The sequence below is a fragment of the Salmo salar genome, chromosome ssa09, assembly GCF_905237065.1.
Source record: "Salmo salar chromosome ssa09, Ssal_v3.1, whole genome shotgun sequence".
NCBI lineage: Eukaryota > Metazoa > Chordata > Actinopteri > Salmoniformes > Salmonidae > Salmo > Salmo salar.
In genome coordinates, this window is record NC_059450.1 from 77,131,583 (window position 1) to 77,152,265 (window position 20,683).

A 20,683-nucleotide genomic window follows, 5' to 3' on the forward strand; every position below is an offset into this window, starting at 1 on the left:
AGGGCAGTACGTTCTCCTTAATTAAAAGTCCAATGCAGCTGTTTTTATCTCAATATCAAATCATTTCTGGGTAACAATTACGTACCTTACTGTGATTGTTTTTAATTAAAATGGTCAAAAAGAAACAAAGATAGCTTTTTAGCAAAGAGCAATCTCTAAAGCAAGAATGTTGCTAGGACTGTCTGGGAGTGGTCTGAGTGGAAAAACTGAAAACTAGCAGATAGGTTTGGAGCTTTCTTTCTTAATTGGTGATGTCACCAGGCAGGCCAAAACTCTATCCCACCAAAACAGGCTGGTATTTTCAAACAGCTCTTACACTAGAAGGGCATTATCACCAATATCACAATTTCACGGTATTATTCCAACCTTATAGTGTGGAAATATATATAAAACACAGGAAAAAAATGGTTTTTGACAGCACTGGACCTTTAAGCTTAAAAGCTGTGAAGTAAAAGTGAATTTAAGCAGAGTTGTGTAGTTTGACAGAGAAATAACTGAAATATAACTGAAGTCAATGAATCAAAGGGTAAGTCCTTGTTTCAACATGAACCAACCATAGAAACTGTTAGACAAACTATCAGACGGAATCACTACCCTGTTTACTCATACAGAGAGATTTCTCACAACCTGTCAGGAACAATTTATGTCAATGCTAGCTAGGGTGATAAAATAATATAATATAATATAAACCCAACTATATTCCTCTAAAACAGACCAAATAATGTTTTGTCTATTTTCAGGAGTGTTGCTATCTGCACAACTCAATATATACAACTCAATATTTTCATGAATATGTTTATGAGAAACATCAATCTGGGTGGTCACAGACATTGACAGACAAAAACACAAGAAGGGTAATCTTGCATTTACAATAGAGTCGTGTTATTTATAGCTATAGTCAAACATAGTTTGACTTAATCCTTCATTTTTGTAACACGTTATTTTTTGTAAACAATTTGTTGAAAGTGCACCCAGGCTGTGATTTGAAGTTAAGTGGCCCCAGGCAGCAACCTATGTTAATTTAGTCCCAATGATTGTTTTCTTTTCAAAGACATAGCCTTTCTGTGAGACCCCTTCTGCTTACATTTGCCTCTTGTGGCACATTTATGTTCACACATTTAAGTGATGGAGAATGCTTCAGACAAGTGTTATTCTAATTTCCTACTGTTAACTTTACCTCTCGTGAAAACCAAGTTTTCAAGCAAAAATTGTTTAGGAGGGGAGAAAATAAATGAATGCATGAAATACAATTTGGTAGAAACATTTTAAATGTCAAGCACACCAGAGAAAATGTATCAAAATGCATGGTTCGGACTTTGGAGAGGTATATTGCTAAGCAGTTTTCTAGTTAAGTGATAATGCCTGAGAAGCCCGTGTCTGGAGGATATATGGGCACGTTATTGGCATTGTTATGTTGTTATGATGGAAAACCGTACCAATATGTCCTCCAAACACCGGCTTCGAAGGCATTATCACTTTTATACAACGGGTTACCAACATATTCAAATAATGATTGACATATTTTCATTAATAACTTTATTTTGATTAATTTATTCTTACTATTTTATCCCTCCACAAGAGGGACACAAATCTAGGGTTGCTAGAGACGCGACCCAGTTGTTTAGTCTTTTTGTTCTTGTCTATAGACGCGACCCAGTCGTTCATTATAAATGTTCCATTGCCATGCTGGCTGGCTACGTTTTTATCCCTGCTTGCTAGCTAGTCAACTACGGCTAATTTACAGTCACGTCAAGAAAGCAGCCAGAATAACAGCAAAGTAGCTGCTATTGCATTTGTTTAAGCTGTTTTCTAGTGACATTTATTTGGATACATCCTTAACAATGAGCTAATGAGGCACAATATCCCCTGGCATAGAAAATGTGCTCACTCGTCTGGACACTGTTGTTCAGAGAAGCTAGCCAACAACACAGCTACAGTAACACAATCACTTCAAACTGAAACTGGAAAGACTGTAAATTAGCTTTATTTTGTTTTATCTCCGCACAAATCTCTACTATTGAAAACAAAATGTTAGTCTAAAAGAAATGTGAGATAATGTCTAGATGCTTTTTATAGTGGAGATCAAGTTTACAACTTCCCTGCCTGGGCTGATAAGACAGTGGATTGTGTAGTCCGATGGAACAGAGTAAATAGGTATTTTAACATCAAACTTAAATGAGAGATTCAGTAAAACTTAGTGTCTATTTGCTTAGTGTTATGATTGCAAATGTCAAGTTTGAAAGAGACACTTTGATTATTATATATATTTTTTCCCACACCAGATATAAACATACACATACGAACAATAACTTACAGACATCCACAAACAACTACATCTCCTGTGCCCATCCCTTGTGCTGCATCATTATTTGCCACATGGCCTTAAATTGTACAAATTAGTTTTTCTCAGTCACTCATGCTATTTCAATATCTCAATAATAAATACATCTTTTTTTTTCATTGCGTTAATGTGTCACGAGTGTGTGTAGGAACAGACCAAAGCACAGCGTGGGTATCATTCCACATATCTCTATTTTTATGTGAAACTATGCAAGACATACAATAAACCATAAACAAAACAACAAACCATGACAAAGAGGAGCTAAATGCACTAACTCAAAAATAATTTCCCACGAACACAGGTGGGAAAAACAACTCCTTAAATATGATCCCCAATTAGAGACAACGATGACCAGCTGCCTCTAATTGGGAATCATACCAAAACCCCAACACAGAAAAAAGGAACTAGAACATAACATAGAAAAAAAAAACTAGACCCCCTAGTCACGTCCTGACCATCTCTACCATAGAAAATAAGACCACTCTATGTTCAGGACGTGACATGATGGCAGATTCATTTCCTAGTATTTACTATATGTTTTTTAAGATGAGTGATGAGAAGAGAATCGTCCAGCCCATTGGTATCTCACTACACCCCCATATGACATGTCTTGAAATATGCAGATTAAATGTAAGTTTACATCGGAATACTTCTGAAAGACAACTTTCTAGGTCCACCCATAACTTTTGGACTTCATAACATTCCCAGAAGCATGAATTATTGAGTCATTATTAGTTTTACACTTAAGACATGACTCTGCTGTTGTGCTGTAGAATTTGTATAATACATTCTATACATTAGTTTATACTGGATTAAGCATACGATTTTGTTAACTGTAACTTTGTTAGTTATGTTCCAACATTGCCTCCATCTTGTGACAAGATGGAGTTCTTTCAGTTTCCAATAGTTTATATATTTTTTTTCTAAAAGATTGTCAGTTGGATATGCTCTCTTGTAACGCCCTGGCCATAGAGAGGGGTTTTTGTTCTTTATTTTGGTTAGGCCAGGGTGTTACATTGGGTGGGCTTTCTATGTTCCTTTTTCTATGTTTTTGTATTTCTTTGTTTTGGGCCGTGTGTGTGTGTGTGTGTGTGTGTGTGTGTGTGTGTGTGTGTGTGTGTGTGTGTGTGTGTGTGTGTGTGTGTGTGTGTGTGTGGCTCCCAATCAGGCACAGCTGAAGTTTGTTGTTGCTGATTGGGAGTCACAGAATAAGGAGCATGTTTTTCCTTTGGGTTTTGTGGGTAATTGTTTCTGTTGAGTGTTTTGCACCTGACAGGACTGTTTGGCTGTCGGTTTTCTTGTTTTGTATAGTGTTCTTTCTATTATTAAATGCAATGATGAACACTAACTCCGCTGCACCTTGGTCTACTCTCTCTCACGACAGCCCTTACATCTCTGCAAGGTTTTGTATATCTTCCCTATCATATGAAAATATTTTTCCTGACTCAAATAAGATTCCCCTAAGGTTGCGCTGATGTCTAAAAGATTTCAAATCAAAATGTCTTGACATTTAACTTCATGTGTTGGAAAATATCTATATTGGTCAGTCAAATTGCTTTTTAATTATGTCATGGAAATACATGTATTTCCTGTTACCAAGTCATTTGCGGTTTCTATGCCTTTAGTTTTCCATGTGGACCAGTTTTATTGGTGAATTCTGAAAAGCTATCCAAGGATTGTTATGTAGGGTTGTATTTTTAGGGAGTGAAATTGGTTCTTGTAGAATAAATGTAATTTTCTTCCATATTTGTTTCTTTATCATCACGTCATATAGATGAACAACAGAGGTCTATATACTGTAGGTCTAGGAACTGATAAAACAGTACAATTACATCACTGCATGTTCAGCTTTCAAGCCCTGACAGCCAAAAGCAATCTTCTGAAATATAATATGACTTGAGATACCTGAAATTAGCCCTCAAAGTTAAAAGTTAGATTTTGACGTCTTGCATCAGTTACTAAAAGTAATCCATCACCTTGTCCAAAATGTATTAATGACGAGTCTTTGTTTTAATGGATATTTAAATGGATGTCCTGGATAGGACCCTATTCCCTATGTAGTGCACTACAGTACCTTTGACCAGGGCATGGGCTTTGGTCAAAAATAGTGCACTGGAATAGGGTGCCATTTGGGATGCATCCAAATTTGATTCAAGACCATAGGCATTCCATAATGTTCCATTCTGTTAACTTGTGCTAGTCCTCTTTTCTGTAAAGACAGTTGACAAAGAGCCTATTCAAGTCACAGGGATCTGGTACCCAAACTGCCACATGAAATGGCATAGCAGAGGCTATGTGACAAGACTGTCTTCCTCTCTGCAAAGTGTGTCAGGCATGCTGGTTAAAACTAATGAACTGTGACTGAGATAATCAACCTCTTGTACTTCATCATGCCAGACACTAAAACTGGCTAGCCATCTCACAGACTGGTAGATAAGCTACATCCGATCTCTACTTTCTGTGAAGAGAACGTGACTGACTGACTGCAGTAAGATACGTGTTGTGATGAGAGCACGTTGACAATTCTGTCTAAAGAAGTACAAATCAGTATTTCACTTTATAATGCAAATGCTTTTGAAAGACTGACATTTAAATGTTGGGCATAATTCAAGGAACATAATTTCAGGCACATGATTTATAAGAAAATACTCTCATGAGAAACTTCCAGCATTTAGTGACACTAAATATAGGTCAATTGAACTAGGTCAATTGAGCTGAACTCCACCAATCATATATGACGGATTCTTAGGAATACATTTATTTCTTTGCAATTATCAACCACTTATTTGCCTCCCGTTTGCAGCGTAGCATGTAATGGAAAATAAATCTGTAAATGGCTTGCACCTGGGATGGGATTTCATTGCTCCTCATTTCAACTGTCTATGAATGTGACTTCCTTCAGTCCCAATGGACAAAAGGTCCTTTAGGGTGGAACTAAATTAGCGCTGATGCTGAAAAGACGATTGACAGACTTTTAAATGGAATTATTTCTTATTTTAAGCCTTCCATTCTCTGTCCTGTATTCAGACATAGCCAAGTCTACGATACCACGTTATTCCATTACACACCAACAATATAGTCACTGCACACAGTCAATTTGTTCACATTTCTGTGTGAAATAAACGTGCATGCTTCACATTGAGGTTTTGCCAAACATTTCAGCAATGTGTCAGAATCCACATTACCGCCTCCGCTGTAATCATTATAAATGATAATAATGATGGTGATTATTATGATTGACGATGATGATCACCATTCCTCAGCGATGTCATCCAGTGTCAGTAGCAGCAGTGAAAGCAGCAGCATGCAGCGGAGTAGGGCTTTACAAGATCATACTGGACAGCAGGATATGGCAGTTTGTATACAGTGTCAGTGATACATTATTTTGTCACTTCAATGCTTGACATTCTTGTGACATCACATCTATGTTGACCATAATCATAAACCAGTTTGAGTTGCCTAGCAACATTGCATGTTCGACATTGTGAATCGCAAGGCTACACACTTAGAAAATAAGGGTTCTTCGTTTGTCACCCATAGGAGAACCCTTTCTGGTTCCAGGTAGAACACTTTGGTGGTGAAAAAGCTTCTACTTAGAACCTTTAAGTGGTGAAAGGGTTTCACTTGTAACAAACCTTTTTTATATTCAGATGGTTCTGCTATGGGGACAATTGAATAACCCTTTGTGGTTCTAAGTACCACCTTCTGTACTTTACAACCCATACAATGCAAGAAAGACCTCACCCATCCAACGGTGTGCCACAAGTCTGTCTACAGGGACTATCCATACACATTCTGCCTCTATTCCTGGCCTATATGGTACGCAGTCTGTCTACAGGGACTATCCATACACATTCGGCCTCTATTCCTGGCCTATATGGTACGCAGTCTGTCTACAGGGACTATCCATACACATTCTGCCTCTATTCCTGGCCTATATGGTACGCAGTCTGTCTACAGGGACTATCCAAACACATTCGGCCTCTATTCCTGGCCTATATGGTACGCAGTCTGTCTACAGGGACTATCCATACACATTCTACCTCTATTCCTTGCCATTCTATCGCTATCTGGTAGCCAGTCTGCAGCTCAACATCATGAACTAGACACACATGAAGATCTCCTGCCATAAAGCCCATCCAGAAAGTCATCACAACGAATACTGGACAACATGGTATCATTGTTATGCATTACATGTAGATGGTTTTGCAAAAAGCAATGCCCCATGCCAGGCTCCAGATCATACAAGACTCCTGGGTGGGAAGAACAGCTCGAGCCAATGATAGGAGGAGAGATCAAGGAAACCGCTTCTGCTCTCTCTGTGTGGAAGGACATCATGATCAAAATAATGACACTAAACTCAGAAATCTGTGTGTGCTGAATGTTAGGCACCAGAGTGCGAGCAGTCACATCCCTTACGGGAAAAAAACACATGCATTTCACATGTGAAGTGATCCAAAAACACATGATTGCTCATGTGATTTACCACATGTGAAATCATGTGTTTTTTCTGTGAGGGATTACAGCTAATGAGTCATATTCTCCAAGAGAATGGCCAGATAAGACAAGGGCTACCTTTCTGTTGCTTGGATACGTCTTCACCTTGGTAAAAGGCAGACAGAGTTAAACCAGCACTTTCCATTTGTCCTATTAAAATTGGATAATGTTCTTAGTGCTTTTCTCGATCGGAAAGTTCAAGCATATAGTCAAATTAAAACTGAACTGGGTGTGTTGTTCTCACTGACCTGTCCTAGACTGTACTGGCCTCTAACAAGTTTTCATATTCTACTAAGAGACTGAGCAGTTATCTGCCAATAGAAGCACTGTGTCTTAGTTTTTCACCATCCTGCTAATTATTAACCTATAAAGCATTACAAGGACTTGCTCCTACTTATCTCTCAGATTTCGTCCTGCCGTACATACCTACACGAACGCTACGGACAAAAGACTCAGGCCTCATTATTGTCCCTAGAATTTCAAATCAAACAGCTGGAGGAAGGACTTTCTTATTATAGTGCTCAATTTTTAAAGAATGGTCTGCCTATCCATGTGAGAGACGCAGACTCGGTCTCAGCCTTTAAGTTTTTACTGAAGACTCATCTCTTCAGTAGGTCCTATGATTAAGTATAGTCTGGCCCAGGGGTGTTAAGATGAACGGTAAGATACTAGAGTGACGAACAACCCTTGCTGTCTCTGCCTGAACTATACCGTAGATTGAAATCTGTAGTTGACATCTGAAAACCTCAAATGGGGGTAAAAACAAGTGGAGAGGGTAACAGTTGCAGGGGATCCACCACTAGGATTCTCTGCCCCTGACCCTATTACAGGGGCTGAGTCGCTGCCTTGCATTACATCATGCCAGGCTTTTTTTGCAATACTCGACTTGAGTGGGTTGAGTCAGGCTGATCTTCCTGTCCCCTCGGGCTCGTGCAGTTTGGGAGATCTTTCTGGGCTATACTTGGCCTTGTCTCAGGGTAGAAAGTTTGGTCTGTTTATATCCCTTTGGCGGTGTGGGGGCTGTGCTTAGGCAAAGTGGGTGGGGTTATATCCTGCCTGATTGGCCCTGTCCGGGGGTAACTTTGGACAGGGCCACAGTGACTCTGTTGTCTATAGGGATAATAATGTAATAAATGACTAAACAGCAATTTCCCCCCCCAAAAAAAAACAACATGTATCATTATTCAACAAACAGACCTTTGCATAATATAAACTTAAAGGTTCAATTCAATGCAAGCCTTTGATGATACTCTTCTTTTGTCCTATCATTCCAACACATGAGAAACTCTCTCTCTCTGTCACATTGCAGGAGTTATTGACTTCGAAATGGGGCTCTGTTTACATAGAGTTGTGTTGGACCTCTACACACTGTCATTCCAATGACCCACACATGAACTCCCACTGCAATGTCCGTAGAGGAAGGAGACAGAGCAAGCTCACTGTATTCAACTGCTCATTCAATCCATTAACTGGATCTTGGTAATAAAATATGATATTTCAGGATGAGATTAAATAAGCATAGAATATAGACTTTCATTGTTGTTGAGGAAATGAATGAACAAGAAAAGTAACACCAGAACAAATAGGCTACCTACAGTATATAATTACTGGGAAACAGCATGAGTTGTACTATGGATATGGACAAATCAACATAGGTTTGACCTAATGATTTAACTTTATTTTAAATGAAGACAATAGTATTTTGATTCAGATTTTGAGGTACATGTACCGTAATTTCCGGACTATAAGCCGCAACTTTTTTCCCACGCTTTGAACCTCGCGGCTTAAACAATGCTAATATATGGATTTTTCCCGCTTTCAATTTTTTTTCTTCCAAAAAAACACATTCTGTGACGTGCTCAGTTTTTTGGCGGCATGAAGCTTTCATTAGACCAATGAAATTGCCGAACGGGTTAAGGTCAAACAACTTTTTTGTTTACTGTTTAGATTAAATCAAGCGCTCTCAAACTTCCCATCATTCTGATTACGGTAGTCATTTTGTCACCCTCATCATGGCAAAGACACGGAGAAATACATATGATGCAGCTTTCAAGTTGAAGGCGATTGATCTGGCTGTTGGAAAAGGAAATAGAGCTGCTGCACGGGAGCTTGGTCTTAATGAGTCGATGATAAGACATTGGAGACAGCAGCGTGAGGAATTGACTCAGTGCAAAAAAGACAACTAAAGCTTACTGATAATTTTTTATTTTTTGTTACAAGCCGTGTTTCGTTAAAGCCTATTTATTTTTGTTACAAGCCGTGTTTCGTTAAAGCCTATTTATTTTTGTTACAAGCCGTGTTTCGTTAAAGCCTGTGTAAAGTTCATTTGTTTCAATGTACCGGTAGGCACCTGCGGCTTATAGACATGTGTGGCTTATTTATGTTCAAAATAATACATTTAAAAAAAATCAGTGGGTGCGGCTTATATTCAGGTGCGCTCAATAGTCCGGAAATTACAGTAATCAAATCAAATACAATTGTATTTGTCACATGCGCCGAATACAACAGGTGTAGACCTTACAGTGAAATACTTACTTACAAGCCTGTAACCAACAATGCAGTTTTAAGAAAAATAAGTGTTAAGTAAAAAATAAATAACAAATAATTAAAGAGCTGCAGTAAAATAACAGTAGTGAGGCTATATACAGGGGGCTTGGTACAGAGTCAATGTGCAGGGGCACCGGTTAGTCAAGGTAATTGAGGTAATATGTACATGTAGGTAGAGTTAAAGTGACTATGCATTGATAATAAAGAGAGAGAGAAGCAGCAGCATAAAAGGGGGGGGGGAGAGGGACAATGCAAACAGTCTGTGTAGCCATTTGATTAGCTGTTCAGGAGTCTTATGGCTTGGGGGTAGAAGCTGTTAAGAAGCCTTTTGGACCTAGATTTGGCGCTCCGGTACCGCTTGCCGTGCAGTAGCAGAGAGAACAGTCTATGACTAGGGTGGCTGGAGTCTTTGACAATTTTTAGGGCCTTCCTCTGACACCGCCTGGTATAGAGGTCCTGGATGGCAGGAAGCTTGGCCCCAGTGATGTGCTTGAAGCTCTCAACCTGCTCCACTACAGCCCCGTCAGTGAGAATGGGGGCGTGCTCAGTCCTCCTTTTCCTATAGTCCACAATCATCTCCTTTGTCTTGATCACGTTTGCTGACGACACAACACGGCCAGGCTGTTTCATCATTGACAGGGAGTCGTGCCTGGCCATGCAGTCATGAGTGAACCGGGAGTACAGGAGGGGACTGAGCATGCACCCCTGAGTGGCCCCCGTGTTGAGGATCAGCATGGCAGACCTGTTGTTACCTAACCATACCACCTGGGGGCAGCCTGTCAGGAAGTCCAGGATCCAGTCTCAGAGGGATGTGTTTAGTCGCAGGGTCCTTAGCTTAGTGATGAGCTTTGAGGGCACTATGGTGTTGAACGCTGAGCTGTAGTCAATGAATAGCATTCTCACATAGGTGTTCCTTTTGTCCAGGTGGGAAAGGGAAGTGTGGAGTGCAATAGAGATTGCATGGGAAAGGGCAGTGTGGAGTGCAATAGAGATTGCATCATCTGTGGATCTGTTGGGGCGGTATGCAAATTGGAGTGGGTCTAGGGTTTCTGGGATAATGGTGTTGATGTGAGTCATGACCAGCCTTTTAAAGCACTTCATGGCTACAGTTGTGAGTGCTACGGGTCGGTAGTCATTTAGGCACGTTACCTTAGTGTTCTTGGGCACAGGGACTATGGTGGTCTGCTTGAAACATGTTGGTATTACAGACTCCGTCAGGGAGAGGTTGAAAATATCAGTGAAGACACTTTCCAGTTGGTCAGCGCATGGTTGGAGTTCACGTCCTGGTAATCCGTCTGGCCCTGTGGCCTTGTTAATCCGTCTGGCCCATCTCCTCCGGCACCATTTTCCATTATCCATAATGTTAGTGTCAATTATGAAAAAGCTGACAAAGCAAACATTGTGGCCTCCAGAAATCACCAAGTCAGTTAGTATGAGCAGCACATACTGCCAGAATATATAGTTACTGTAATAGTATGAGCACCACATACTGTCAGGAGATAGTTACTGTAATAGTATGAGCAGCACATACTGCCAGGAGATAGAGTTAATGTAATAGTATCAGCAGCACATACTGACAGGAAATAAAGTTACTGTAATAGTATGAGCCGCACATATTGCCAGGAGCTAGAGTTACTGCCAGGAGATAGAGTTACTGTATTAGCGTACTATTATCTACCTCTAGTCTTTTACTCTGATTAACTCACAAATAATCCCCCCTCCAGGTGCGGCAACCCAACCAGTTACTCACAGTGGTTAGACAGGCACAAGCATGTGTTTCTATCTGCAAGATCATTAACATTCACTTAGTAATACAGTAAGACTTTATAATACAGTTGCAGTCCTGAGAGACTGTATCAAATACATCTGGGAAAAAACATGCAGCAGACCGTGGCTTAACTTCACTTGTCACCAACACCTTAGTCACAGATGTAGGATCTTAATCTGATCACTCTTTTCTTATTGAAATGCATACTTGTAGTGTATGCAAGGTTTAAAAAGGCTTCTACAGTTTATCATTTGCACTTTAAAATGTCAGACTTGATTTTCCCTAAAAAACTGCATAAACCCCTAATAACATAATTTTTAAGATTTCCTTTTGCTGCAGGATTATTTTCCTGCTGTAGCAAACTGGCTCAAATGAAGATCCTATATATGTAATTGATCTGAACAGGAAAGATGATGTTCAAACTTTCTCACAACACCAGCTTCTTGTACTGTGAAATGTCTTAGATGGGTGCATTTTTCATTGCTAAACCATTTCCCGAAAAAGTGAGTAGAAAAAGGAATGAAGATACTGTACATGTGTTGTATTCTGATATCACTGACAGATGCCATAAATCACGCCATGAGACGTTCATACAAATGTGTCCTAAACAATGTCTAATGGAACAGTCTTCTCACCACTGCTTGAGCTGATAATAATTTGCTAGCCGAGCCCCAGGGGACATGCGTTTATCAATGGATATTTTGGCAGATTTGTTAGGCACATTACTATAGTGATTCAGCACCACATGGTGTTGTTGTTGTCTCTTGTACATTCTTCAATAGGTTTCAGCTTATCAGGACCACATCAACATGAGCTGAATGAACACACTGTCTAGAGAATATGTTTCCTACACACGTTTCAAATCAAATCAAATTGTTTTATGTCACATGCTTCGTAAACAAAAGGTGTAGACTAACAGTGACATGCTTACTTCCGGGTCCTTCCCAACAATGCAGAGAAACAAATAAAGAGAAATGGTAGAAAAATAGAAAAATAATAAAACGAGGAATAAATACACAATGAGAGAACAGTCTATGACTTGGGTGGCTGAAGTCTTTTTACGGCCTTCCTCTGACATCGCCTATTATATAGGTCCTGGATGGCAGGAAGATTGGCCCCAGTGATGTACTGGGCCGTACGCACTACCCTCTGCAGTGCCTTGCGGTTGGATGCCAAGCAGTTGCCATACCAAGAGGTGATGCAGCCAATCAAGATGCTCTCAATGGTGCAGCTGTATGACTTTTTCAGGATCTGAGGGCCCATGCTGATTCTGAGGGGGAAGAGGTGTTGTCGTGGCCTCTTCAAGACTGTGTTGATGTGTGTGGACCATGATAGCTCCTTAGTGATGTGGACACCGAGGAACTTGATCTCGACCTGTGGTCCACGATCAGCTCCTTTGTCTTGCTGACATTGAGGGAGAGGTTGTTGTTCTGGCACCCCACTGCCAGGTCTCTGACCTGCTCCTTGTAGGCTGTCTCATTGGCATCGGTGATCAGGCCTATCGCCGTCGTGTCGTCAGTAAACTTAATGATGGTGTTGGAGTTGTGCTTGGCCACTCAGATGTGGGTGAACAGGGAGTACCGGAGGGGACTAAGCACACACTCCTGAGGGGCCCCCCTGTTGAGGGTCAGCATGTCAGATGTTGTTGTCATCCCAGGGTCCTTAACTTAGTGATGAGCTTGGAGGGCACTATGGTGTTGAACGCTTAACTGTAGTCAATGAACAGCATTCTCACATAGGTATTCCTTTTGTCCAGGTGGGAAAGCGCAGTGTGAAGTGCAATAGAGATTGCATCATCTGTCAATCTGTTGGGCTGTTATGCGAATTGGAGTGGGTCCAGGGTGTCTGGATTGGTGGTGTTGAGCCATGAGCAGCCTTTCAAAGCATTTCATGGCTACAGATGTGTGTGCTAACAGGCAATAGTAATTTAGGCAGGCGACGTTGGTGTTCTTGGGCACAGGGACTATGGTGGTCTGCTTGAAACATGTAGCTATTACAGACTGGGTCAGGGAGAGGTTGAAAATGTCAGTGAAGACAATTACCAACTGGTCAGTGCATGCTCTGAGTACGCGTCCTGGTAATCCGTCTGGCCCTGCGGCCTTGTTAATGTTAACCTGTTTGAAGGTTTTACTCACATCGGCTACGGAGAGGAGGATTACATAGTCGTCCAGAACAGCTGGTGTTCTCATGCATAGTTCAGTGTTGCTGGCCTCTAAGCAGGCATTGAAGGTATTTAGCTCATCTGGTAGGCTTGTGTCAGTGTGATCATTTGCAAGCCCTGCCACGTTTTCTACTGTACACATGATTCTGGAAAGCCATTGCAAGTGCATATTTATGATACCAACTATTTCTAATACCAGCCATGAATACAATTATTTATGTCATGCAGTCAAAAAAGATGACCAGGTCTAGAGGGCAATGGGTCCATTTGTAAGTGCCCAAGTGCTCTTGCCATTTAAGATTTATGTTCTGTATAATGCAATTTTTTTTATTGAAACCTTTCCTCCTAATAGGAAGCCTGTCACAGGATACCACATGAGTACAGGGAGAAGGCAAGCAGATGCAAAAGCAGGGAAAGATGATTCCCGAGGAGGAAACCTCTGGTTCCTGCAGAGCTGACCACAGTGCATGTCCTTCCCCAAGCACTGTAGTCTGCGTCCCAAATGGCACTCTTTTCACTACATAGTGCACAGAGCCCTATAGGCCCTGGTCAAAAGCAGCACATTATGTAGGTCAGTGGTTCTCTCCTCTGGGACCTCCATCCGTTCCATGTATTTGAATTTTTCCAGAGCTAGCACACCTGATTCAACTTGTCAACTAATCATCAAGTGCTTGACTAGGTGAATCAGGTGAGCTAGTTCAGCACTACTGTAGAACAACATGATGAAATGTCTGGGGAGGGGTTGGAGAACCACTGATGTAGTGAATAGGAAGTCATTTTGGACGCAGGCTTAGACTACCCATAGCACCACCATCCCTCACGCTACCTTACGTGTGTATGACACCTAATCTCTCCTGTATGTGTGCCAACACTTGAATGAATGAAAGAATGATTCATGTACCTATTCATTTAAGAGTCATGTATTCATGGATGGCATGTACTGTCCTTACCTCTCACTGTTGCTGATATTTACTTCCTCCATCACAGGCATCGGGCCCCCAGAACTTAGATTCATGTACCCATCAATGCCGAAACTCCCTACGAAACAAGGAGAAATAGAGGTTACTCAGGCAGTTAGGATTCATTATGACCTTACAGATATGCCCCGGATATTACTCACTATACCACATTTTGTAAGGCTGTCAACAGCAATTTATTGTTTGACAACTGCCCAGATTTTGAACCTATAATTTAGATGATTTAGGAGACAAAGGAAAATAAAATAGTGTTCTTTAACTATTTAACAAAAAATCTAAATGAAAATATGCCTCTAATTACTCTACAATAACATATCCACTAACAGCGTGCGGATTAAATTAATACATGCAACAACATTACAGGCAGAACAGACTTGAATTTACTGACTGGGATTAAAATTAATATGACACTTTACGTGAGCCAATGATAAATGATTGCCCTTCATTGTTTAAATGCATGCAAGAATAGTGTAGCAGATATTGAATTATGTTTTCACTTGCCATGGTCATATGAGCTATTGGTTGTATTACTGGTTGGGTCACATAATGCCATTTTGTTCAAGAAATTCATTGCATTCATGTCTCCTTTTGGGATGCATGAATACAATAGGCTGCCACAGGGGCTATGCAGCAGTCCTGCAACACAAGCAACAGCAGGAGGTAGTTGTTAAAAATGCAGAGAAGACACTTCACTTCTGTTTTTTCACCCAAATGTATATCTGTACCATCACTGATATGTTCTCCATGTATTAAAATATCAGGAATTCCCTTTTGGAAAATGGACAAGGACATGCACATGTGCATTGACCATGACTGCATCTGGTCATTTAGGTCTTGCCCTGTACAGTGTACAAATATATCCCAATGAATACATTTACAAAATATGAATATTTTTATTATACAGAGTATTTCCATAATATGTCGTCAGAAGGATTACCTCTAGAGTAATAATATGTGTGTGTGTAATTTCTCTCAATGTCATGTGATCGTGTCAGTTTAATTTCTAAAAACATTATTCCAATATAATTTATACAAGGTCCCGTGTAGCTCATTTGCAAGGCCAGAGATGTGGGTTTGATTCCCATGGGGGACTAGTACGAGAAAAATAAGTAAGAAAATGTACGTTCTCACTACTGACTGTCTGCTAAATGACTAAACAGTAATGTAAAAATGACAGTTCACATTGTGGTTGATTGGCGCTATTGCAGTTCTACTGTACATACAGTTGAAGTCGGAAGTTTACATACACCTTAGCCAAATACATTTAAACTCAGTTTTTCACAATTCCTGACATTTAATCCTAGTAAAAATTCCATGTCTTAGGTCAGTTAGGATCACCACTTTAATTTAAGAATGTGAAATGTCAGAATAATAGTAGCGAGAATTATTTATTTCAGCTTTTATTTCTTTCATCACATTCCCAGTGGGTCAGAAGTTTACATACACTCAATTAGTATTTGGTAGCATTGCTTTTAAATTGTTTAACTTCCCACAATATGTTAGGTGAATTTAGGCCCATTCCTCCTGACAGAGCTGTTGTAACTGAGTCAGGTTTGTAGGCCTCCTTGCTTGCACACGCTTTTTCAGTTCTGCCCACACATTTTCTATAGAATTGAGGTCAGAACTTTGTGATGGCCACTCCAATACCTTGACTTTGTTGTCCTTAAGCCATTTTGGCACAACTTTGGACGTATGCTTGGGGTCATTGTCCATTTGGAAGACCCATTTGCTACCATGCTTTAACTTCCTGACAGATGTCTTGAGATGTTGCTTCAATATATCCACATAATTTTCGCTCCTCATGATGCCATCTATTTTGTGAAGTGCACCAGTCCCTCCTGCAGTGAAGCACCCCCACAACATGATGCTGCCACCTCTGTGCTTCACGGTTGGGATGGTGTTCTTCGGCTTGCAAGCATCCACCTTTTCCTCCAAACATAACGATGGACAAGGACATGCACATGTGCATTGACCGTGACTGCATCTGGGGGGAGGGTGTGGCTCAGTTGGTAGAGCATGGTGTTTGCAACGCCAGGGTTGTGGGGTCGATTCCCACGGGGGACCAGTACGGAATAATTTTTTTTAATGAAATGTATGCATTCACTACTGTAAGTCACTCTGGATAAGAGCATCTGCTAAATGACTAAAATGTAAAAGTATGTCATTATGGCCAAACAGTTATATTTTTGTTTCATCAGACCAGAGGACATTTCTCCAGAAAGTACGTTCTTTGTCCCCATGTGCAGTTGCAAACTGTGGTCTGGCTTTTTTTATGGCGGTTTTGTAGCAGTGGCTTCTTCCTTGCTGAGCGGTCTTTCAGGTTATGTCGATATAGGACTCATTTTACTGTGGATATAGATACTTTTGTACCTGTTTCCTCCAGCATCTTCACAAGGTCCTTCGCTGTTGTTCTGGGATTGATTTGCACTTTCCGCACCAAAGTACATTCATCTCTAGGAGACAGAACGCATCTCCTTCTTGAGCGGTATGACGGCTGCGTGGCCCCATGATATTTATACTTGTGTACTATTGTTTGTACAGATGAACATGGTACCTTCAGGCATTTGGAAATTGCTCCCAAGGATGAACCAGACTTGTGGAGGTCTACAAAAAAAATTCTGAAGTCTTGGCTGATTTCTTTTGATTTTCCCATGATGTCAAGCAAAGAGGCACTGAGTTTGAAGGTAGGCCTTGAACTACATCCACAGGTACACCTCCAATTGACTCAAATGATGTCAATTAGCCTATCAGAAGCTTCTAAAGCCATGACATCATTTTCTGGAATTTTCCAAGCTGTTTAAAGGCACAGTCAACTTAGTGTATGTAAACTTCTGACCCACTGGAATTGTGATACAGTGAATTTTAAGTGAAATAATCTGTCTGTAAACAATTGTCGGAAAAATGACTTGTGTCATGCACAAAGTAGATGTCCTAACGGACTTGCCAAAACTATAGTTTGTTACCAAGAAATTTGTGGAGTGGTTGAAAAACTAGTTTTAATGACTTCAACCTAAGTGTATGTAAACTTCCGACTTCAACTGTACAAGAAATATAGTAAACTCTTTTCATGAACATCATCACAGGCATTTGAAATGATTCTGAACAGAATGATGATGCACCCCAGCCAACTGGACATTTGACTGAGAAAATCAGTGGGATAATAATAATAATGCTATGGTTTGTGCAACTCATTCTAATTATCTACACAAATACATGAGATTAAATGTCCAAGGTCCATAGTAATCTGCTTCATCTGTGGTATAGTCCATTTGTCTCTCATTCTGTCACTGTTTTTGCCTTACTATGACTAAGCCTAAAAAATGTAAATTGTTTGTTGTTGGCTCAGTGTAAACAAAGTACAGGTGAATAACCTTGTAATACTGTTTACATTATAATGTTGACAATAAAACTGATCCTGTGATGTTAAGATGACCCCTTCTCATTCATACGGAAACAATTGTTACAGTTGTTTATGAATGAAGCACCGACGTAAGGTTTGATTACAACTGACAACCGATGACACCTTTACACCTTGAGAGCTGATCTGATTGATTCTCCTCTGAGCCCCGAGGCAGCAGGCAGGTGTCTGATGTGTGTTATTTGGTTTAGAATTAAGTGATTTGTAGCAGTCAGCAATAAACACCTGGCTCCACACACATCAGTTAGTATCACTGGGCCTTTGTCTTTCAGCACGAAAATTGACATCTCTGATGTGCTTATATACACACCTGGGAAAGGCAATATTTACAAGGAAATACATTTTAATTGATTTTATTTTATTTCACCTTTATTTAACCAGGTCGGCCAGTTGAGAACAAGTTCTCATTTACAACTGCGACCTGGCCAAGATAAGCAAAGCAGTGCGACAAAAACAACAACACAGTTACACATAAACAAACGTACAGTCAATAATACAATAGAAAAATCTATGTACAGTGTGTGCAAATGTAGAAGAGTCGGGAGGTAAGGCAATAAATAGGCCATAGAGGCGAAATAATTACAATTTAGCGTTAACACTGGAGTGATAGATGTGCAGATGATGATGTGTAAGTAGAGATACTGAGGCTAATGGCTTTCTCAAAGGGACGGTATGGGCAGGTATAGCGTCATTCAACCCTCTAGGTGGAGAGACTGTGCAGCGGGGGTCCCTGACTCCATATCATCCAGACAGAGTGGTCACAGGTGGTCTCTCTCCAGACATATGGAGGACACAGACACACTACACACACATATATGTTACAAACACACACACACGCTGCGCACACAAACGTTGCACATGTACACACAATCACACACACACACACACACACAGACACACCACACGTGTGCTCCATTCACAAGAAAAGACCTGCCACAGAACTAGCTCAATACACATGGATAAACAACAGTCAGCACACTGAAACTGTGTCAGCAGCACTGTTAAACCAGCAGAAAGATACCAACACTGACTGCTGCAAGTTTGGCTGACTGTCTGCATGTAGTCTGGACTGTCTGCCTGGAGTCTGGACTGGCTGCATGGAGTCTGGACTGGCTGCATGGAGTCTGGACTGTCTGCCTGGAGTCTGGACTGGCTGCATGGAGTCTGGACTGGCTGCATGGAGTCTGGTCTGGATGCATGGAGTCTGGACTGGCTGCATGAAGTCTGGACTGACTGCATGGATTCTGGACTGGCTGCATGGAGTCTGGACTGTCTGCATGGAGTCTGAACTGGCTGCATGGAGTCTGAACTGTCTGCATGGAATCCTGACTGGCTGCATGGAGTCTGGACTGGCTGCATGGAGTCTGGACTGGCTGCATGGAGTCTGGACTGGCTGCATGGAGTCTGGACTGTCTGAATGGAGTTTGGACTTTCTGCATGGTCTAGCCTGGCTTCATGGAGTCTGGACTGTTTGCAGAGAGTCTGGACTGGCTGCATGGAGTCTGGACTGGCTGCATGGAGTCTGGACTGGCAGCATGGAGTCTGGACTGGCAGCATGGAGTCTGGACTGGCTGCATGGAGTCTGGACTGGCTGCATGGAGTCTGGACTGGCTGCATGGAGTCTGGACTGGCTGCATGGAGTTTGGGCTGGCTGCATGGAGTCTGGACTGGCTGCATGGAGTTTGGGCTGGCTGCATGGAGTCTGGGCTGGCTGCATGGAGTCTGGACTGGCTGCATGGAGTCTGGACTGGCTGCATGGCGTCTGGACTGTATCAATTTGGGAAATAAAAGGTACACCAGACAGGGTATTGTCTACAGTTGCGTCATAGAACATTCTGCCCTTGTTTTCATTAAACACATATTTTGTCACTTTCAAGACCATTTACGGAATGTATTCATCTCTCTTCTATTTTAATAAGTGAAAAACATTCCCTATGAGCCTGGTATATTTGACGTGCTTTGAGATCCTGTGATGTTTTAATGTGTTCTTCCCTTTTCTTCATTAAAACACATCTGACAGAGGGAGCCTTGCAGCATTCCTTGACTTCATTACCAGTCTGTCTGAATAGCTGTCAAATGTGTTTGCTAACACAGTGTGCCCAAGCTTTGTTTCTCTGCTCACATTAATCATTTAAGAACTGAAATTATGTATACCAATTTTATACATGATACCATAGGTATAATTGGAACTTCTGAGTGGTGAGATGTCAAACTGCTTAATTACTTATCCTATAATATGCCGTAACCAGATATCAAAAACCTTTTGAGGAACAGAGAGAAATGTCTTTCATTTTAAGATGAAGACCAATTAAATACTAACACCCTTTTATCTAAATCACCCATTCTCTTTTACAATTACACAGTTCAAACTCTAATGTGTTTTGTATATAATGTCTGTCTCATCTGCTCTTCCATCTCACCATATCGTCAGTCTTTGAAACGTTCCACACTAACTTACAGTGCATTCGGAAAGTATTCAGACCTTTTCCACATTTTGTTTATGTTACAGCCTTATTCTAAAATGGATTAAATCGTTTTTTTCCCTCATCAATCTACACACAATAACCCATAATGACAAAGCAAAAACAGGTCTTTAAAATTTTTGAAAATGGAAATATAACATTTACATAAGTATTCAGACCCTTTACTCAGTACTCTGCTGAAGCACCTTTGGCAGCGATTACAGCCTTGAGTCTTCTTGGGTATGACACTACAAGCATGGCACACCTGTATTTGGGGAATTTCTCCCATTCTTCTCTGCAGATCCTCTCAAGCTCTGTCAGGTTGGATAGGGAGAATCGGTGCACAGCTACTTTCAGGTCTCTCCAGAGATGTTTGATCAGGTTCAAGTCCGGGCTCTGGCTGGGCAACTCAAGGACATTCAGAGACTTGTCCCGAAGCCACTCCTGCATTGTCTTGGCTGTGTGCTTAGGGTTATCCTGTTGGAAGGTGAACCTTTACCCCAGTCTAAGGT

At 41.0% G+C, this 20,683-nt stretch overlaps 1 protein-coding gene across 2 annotated transcripts in view; it reads right to left on the reverse strand.

Annotated features, from left to right (window-relative positions):
• The window catches only part of LOC106611927 (5-hydroxytryptamine receptor 4-like), a 106,888-nt gene that overhangs the window by 67,234 nt on the left and 18,971 nt on the right, over nt 1–20,683 (reverse strand). Inside the window, exons 2-3 of one of the 2 annotated variants that reach the window (XM_014212595.2) lie at nt 14,793–14,927; nt 14,265–14,352 (exon numbers count right to left, since the gene is read on the reverse strand). In XM_014212595.2, the coding sequence (XP_014068070.1) occupies nt 14,265–14,352; nt 14,793–14,871 (167 nt within the window). In that variant the 5' untranslated portion in view covers nt 14,872–14,927. The remainder of the gene's footprint in view (nt 1–14,264; nt 14,353–14,792; nt 14,928–20,683) is intronic. The other variant, XM_014212600.2, reaches the window with a different exon arrangement.